The sequence below is a fragment of the Somniosus microcephalus genome, chromosome 1 (genome assembly GCF_052327205.1).
Source record: "Somniosus microcephalus isolate GS21.2 chromosome 1, FLI_Smic_1.0, whole genome shotgun sequence".
Lineage (NCBI taxonomy): Eukaryota > Metazoa > Chordata > Chondrichthyes > Squaliformes > Somniosidae > Somniosus > Somniosus microcephalus.
In genome coordinates this window covers 83228848-83234847 of record NC_140987.1, presented here as the reverse complement: position 1 = coordinate 83234847, position 6000 = coordinate 83228848, and the positions used below count along the sequence as shown (strand labels likewise).

The 6000-nt window shown below is 44.0% G+C and overlaps 1 protein-coding gene across 2 annotated transcripts in view; it reads right to left on the bottom strand.

The window, feature by feature from the left end:
- Positions 1 to 6000, bottom strand: part of LOC147124205 (tudor domain-containing protein 7-like) — a 67373-nt gene that overhangs the window by 39473 nt on the left and 21900 nt on the right. For both annotated transcript variants that reach the window (XM_085983860.1, XM_085983863.1), the window contains exons 3-4: positions 2159 to 2868; positions 56 to 242 (exon numbers count right to left, since the gene is read on the bottom strand). In XM_085983860.1, coding sequence (XP_085839986.1) covers positions 56 to 242; positions 2159 to 2868 — 897 coding nt within the window. The remainder of the gene's footprint in view (positions 1 to 55; positions 243 to 2158; positions 2869 to 6000) is intronic.

The window sequence follows — 6000 nt, the reverse complement described above, 5'->3', positions numbered from 1 at the left end:
ACGAAAATCCCCAACTTTTCAGATTATTTTTGACCTAAACATAAATTGCCAGTACCTTGACTTTTGCTCCTTCCACTGCAACAATCTGCGCTCTTAACCAGGAGTCCTCTTCAGCACCGACGGCCACAAGCTGTCCAATACTTGGTGAACTCAGTGGCATCAGCTCACCAGTATAAGTATAATACTCTTTCATGGCATCTTCCATTTGTTCAAGAGCACCAGAATATTCTGGCCCGATGTATCTGGAGGGGAGAGTCTAAAGTTGTTATGTATTTCAGCCTTGGAACTGTTTTAGCCTTTTCCTTCTACACAGATTTCTTCTGAAAAATACTTCCAAGAAGAGTTTGAAAATCTTTGGATACAGGCTGTGCATTTGCAAAGTGAAGGTTTGATACACTCAAAACATTCCATACGGTTTGATCAAGGAAAGAGGTGCTTCGTCTACAATCAGATAGTTAAGAGTGCAACCAAGCAAGAACAATGGCATTGAACTGGACAATGGAGGAAAGGCATTGGTGTATAATGGTGTGATCGATCATGTCAAAGATTGCAGAGAGGACAAGGAGGGATAATGCACCATGATTAGAGTCACAGAGGATGTCATTTGTGATTTTGGTTAGAGCCTTTTCAATGCTGTAGCACGGACAGAAACCGGAATGGAGAGATCCAAACATGGGAGTTATGGAAAAAAGTGCCTACAAATGTGAGGGGCACATAGTGGCAGTTGTTAGCAAAGACAGAGGGGTCAAGGGTGGTTTTTTGAAGAGAGGATGAGGATGTTGTTTCTGAAAGGGAGGGGAACAGTACATGAGGAGGGGAACCATTTACTGTGTCTGCCAGCACAGGGCTGGGACAGCCAGTTTAGTGAGAATGGGGTTGAAGGGCCAGGAGCAATGTTTCCCTTAATTTTTTTTTCGGTGCATGGCCCCTTTAAGGGGCTGTGCAGCCCGTTCAAAATACCTCACATGCGCGTTTTTTCCTATTTAAAAGCCAGTGAGCTGGCTGCGTGGGAGCTGCAGAGCACCACGTGGCAGGAACATTGACCAGGAGGTGAACAAAATAAGCTCTAAGCGAGCATGAAGGGACACAGGAGAAAAACTACAGTAAAGGGGGGGGGCAGCTGAGCAGATAGTCTCAATCATAGTGACAAAGGAACCCATGAGCTCCTTGCGCCTTGTTGGAGGGGAGGGTGGACGGGGCTGGGCAGAGGGATTTAAGGAGATGGTTGGTTGTGGTGAAAAGAAGCCGGGGGATATCTTTGCATTCCAGCATGATCCTTGGAGTAGTGAGTGATGCAGCCACCTCTGAAGATGAATGACTAAACCAGTTGTGTGCCAGATACTCTCAAGTCTGTGCCTCTTGGATTTAAGAGCGTTAAGGTGGATGCTATACAGGAATGATCGATTGGGATGTGAGAGAGAGTAAAGGTGGGGGGGGGGGGGGCGCGCGCGCGAGAGCTCGTGCGCTAAATTGCGAATGAAGTAAAATATATTTTATAATGTAAATAACTTGGATTGTGGCAGTTCAGAGAGAAAATAAATCCATTACTCTGCATATTAAGAAGTTTTTGTAAAGTGGCAGATTAATAACATTACAAGCTAGAGGTTAGAAATTACCCTAAGCAACATTCATGGTTGTGTAACATTCCTCTGCCTACTTTAATGGCAGCAGTTTATTTTCAATGGGTTAACACCTCCTTTAAACAGTTGAGGAATGTCAAATGTGTTAAGCATTCATCCAGTAATGTCAGCAACATCTGTGCCAGTCATGTGATACATTGCATTAGATGATTTACCATATTACAGCAATGAGTGATCTGTTACATTTAGGCCACAAAAGGACTGTGGTAAATATCACAACTACACCCAGGCCCCAGACAATGAGCAAAGTCCACTACTGTGTATAAAAAATTCAAATACATTTCTTAAGTGGAAAAACCTTACCTGGGCCAGTTGTGTTTATTATTCTAACTTGAAACAATGCAAGTGACTTTTTAACCAATCGAATAAACTGAGATTGGTAAACATCAAACTTACAACCAACATGCTGCATGCCCACTGGTTTGATTGCGATGTTGCAGATCCTTTAATATGAGGAGTCACTGTGCTCTCCTTCTTGCACTAACCTATATAAATAGCAGATTCTGTGGCAGGCTCACCTGATAACAGCTTCAACAGTGGTGTGAAGCTCAACCACCAATACGGATGGGAACTGCTCAGTTGGAATGCTAAGTGGGGGAGGAGCAGGCTGCATCGAGCAACTTTCTGTAAATTTGTCAGCAATCAGAGTCACCTCATTTTCAGTTAATGCCAGGTGGTCAGGATCAATACAGGTTCTATGTGAATGAAGTCCTAGATCGGTGTACTCCTCATTGATGACCTCTTTCAGTTCTGGTTTCACCAAAGCAGTGGGAGTCACCAACACAGGGGAAAGAGTCTCTTTAGGTTTATCATTTTGCTCATCCGTGGTTTTCATCATTTTTGCATAAAGAATTGCCTTTTTACGATCACCAGACACTGCATAATCCACAGTGCAAATATCTGACAAGCAGTCAAGATCATCCAAAATACTCTGAGGAAACTGCATCTTATATGTCTCTTCAAACAACTTTGGAAGTGCGTTGGCCCAAAGTCCACTGCTGTACTTCTGTAATAGCTTGGTGACTTTTTGTTTCACCTCTATATCCTTGGCAATTGGGTTTTTAGTTGCAACTGGCTTCCCTCCTTGAGCTACAGTTTTATTAGAAACTGGTGGCTCCTGTTTCTTGTCAGCTGACTTCTGGTTAAAACTTGTCTTCCTTTGCTGTTGGCCACTCTTTGGAGGATAAAGCAGCAATTCTGCCAAACCAGTACACGCTGACTTTTCAACCTAAACAAAAGTTAGATCGACATGAGTTCAGTTCAATGCAAGGCTGTCCATCGAAAGGCATTTATTTTATCAAAGCAAAAAAAGGTTAAAAAAAGTGTGAACAGCAACAACTGATGCACTATCTTCCTCACTAAAAAGGAAAAATTGCACAATATGTTCAAACCAGATAACTGATTAAAAAAAAAAATGCTGGAACTAAACAGATCTGCCAGCATCCAAAAAGACAGACTAATATTTTAGGTATTGACCCTATGCCAGAACTCAGGTAGTATTAACAAGTACACTTCAAATGTGGACTTAACTGAGGAACAAATGAATGTGTCTACTCTCTCTTCTCCCAAAGTGCCAATACTAAGAGCATTAGTACTTGATAAAACTCACCTTGAGAGGAGCCCCAATGGCTTAGTAGGTAAGTGCATCACATGCTATGGTAATGAGCTAGATCAGGGTCACAATCCTCTACTTATGAGCATTTTGTTGTAGGGTTACAAAAGGAAAAGCCATCATGGCACAAACATTAGGCATATACACCTATATAGTTCAAAGCATCATTTTAGTACGAGTCCAAAACATTGCACCTCTTAAAAAAGGTATTGCCACATCTATAGTGTGCTATGCTGATTCACTCAAATATAAAGGCATTAGGAAAACATAACAATTAGCAAACAGCTCAAAACCAACCAAACTGTTCACTTTAAAAAAGATATGAATTGCGAATAATCCACCACAAAGGAAACAATCAAATCGGTCAAATGTTATCCAGTTATTTCAGTGGCCATGTTGCTTTTGGACCACAACACTATATAACCCAAAGTTAAAATTTTAAATACATCTTATATTAAAAAAAACTCAGCACTAAACTTATCCATTATAGATTAAAATTCCCTGGAACAACTTTCCACACACACAGGCCTGGCCCATTTCTAGGGCCTGCAGCTAGGAAGCTTCACATAATACTTCCCAGGCTATTATGCATACGCAAGACTCCGTGCCTCTTTATGGATGCCCTATTCACGTACGGACCGGGGTCAAGCAAGGCTGTGTCATCGCACCAACGCTCTTTTTGATCTTCCTTGCTGCAATGCTCCATCTCACCCTCAGTAAGCTTCCCGCTGGAGTGGAGCTAATTTACAGAACAAACGGGAAACTGTTCAACCTCTGTCGCCTCCAGTCCAGATCCAAGGTCGTCCCATCCTCTGTCGTCAAATTACAGTATGCAGACGACGCTTGCGTCTGCGCTCACTCGGAGGGCGAACTCCAAACCATCAACACCTTCACTGAAGCGTATGAGAGCATGGGCCTTACACTAAACATCCGTAAGACAAAGGTCCTCTACCAACGTGCCCCCGCCACACAGTACTGCTCCCTGATTATCAAAATCCACGACAAGGTCTTGGGACAACTTTCCATACCTCGGGAGCCTACTGTCAACAAGGGCAGACGTCAATGACGAAGTCCAACACCGCCTTCAGTGAGCCAGTGCAGCCTTCGGTTCCCTGAGGAAGAGAGTGTTTGAAGACCAGGACCTCAAACCCAGCACCAAGCTCATGGTCCACAGAGCAGTAGTGACACCCGCCCTCCTGTATGCCTCAGAGACATGGACCATGTACAGCAGGCACCTCAAAGCACTGGAGAGGTACCACCAATGCTGCCTCCGCAAGATCCTGCCAATCCATTGGCAGGATAGGCGTACCAACGTCAGTGTTCTCGCTCAGGCCAACATCCCCAGCATCGAAGCTTTGATCACGCTCGATCAGCTCCAATGGACGGGTCACATCGTCCACATGCCCGATACGAGACTCCCAAAACAAGCGCTCTACTCAGAGCTCCAACACGGCAAGAGAGCCCCAGGTGGGCAGAGGAAATGCTTCAAGGACACCCTAAAAGCCTCCTTGAAAAAGTGCAACATCCCCATTGACACCTGGGAACCCCTGGCCCAAGACAGCACAAAGCAGAGGAGAAGCATCCGGGAAGGTGCCAAACACCTCGAATCTCTTCGCCGGGAGCAAGCGGAAGCCAAGTGCAAGCAGCGCACGTCAACCCAAGCACCCCACCCACCCGCCCCTTCAACTACCGTCTGCCCCACCTGTGACAGAGACCGTCGGCCCTGCATTGGACTCATCAGTCACCTAACTCATTTTTAATGTGGAAGCAAGTGATCCTTGGTTCCGAGGGACTGCCTAAGAAGATTCAAGCCCCAGATTTTCTTGCTTTTGCTTGACCTAACCAGAGTCCGACTCCTCGCACCGCCTCCCTGTGATCAATGCCATTGGAGAAGTAATTGATATAAAAATATGAGCTGCCCTGATGGCGGTGTGCTATGACCCACAGAGACCAACCAGGGACAAGTAAACCAATCTCATTCAAGGTAGTGGTGGGAGCAGCACATTTAGGCCACTGCTCCCAGGCTATAGAGAGGAAAAGTAATCAGCCAAAGTTATCCGTTCCAGAATCACTATCCTGTGAAACCCTGCTGAAAAGTATGTTTTTGTGGATGCCTGTTGAGGATCTGATCAGGCTTAGCTGTGACATCCCAATTCCCAACAGTCTACTAACACTCATTATATAGTTTCACGTGAAAAATTGGCACTTCGGAGAACCGTTGGAAAGCAGTGGGAAATTTCTAACTATTTTAAACTGAAGCTGTCCTCCCTGATCAAAAAGCCAATTAATTGCTTTGATGACTGGAACAGCTTATTTGAAAAATCAATATGTGACAGACAGTGAGACATGACTATTGTTTGAAAAATACTGAACCATTATACTGGGAACAGGTGAACATCTCAGATGATGCTCGTTTCCTAGACATTAACACATGGCTTGCTGCGATGTGTCTTTTCTAAGGACAATCTTCAAACGGTTTACTTTTTCCATTAAAGGAAAAGATGCTTTTAAAACCTACAGACTTTCTTGGTGTCTTCAGTTCCCGGCTTTGCTATGCCAGTAAACATAGGGGGCTAATAGGAGCTCTGTGACAATCAACTTCCACAAAACTCCCATTAGAGACCATTAAAAGAACAAAGATTTCAGACTTCCTTTTTCTGGTTTTGTAAAAGTGTGTGTGTGGTCTAAATCTGTTTAAATAAATTTGTCCAAATAGTTTTAGTCTGAACCCATTTTTCTTTCAGTTAT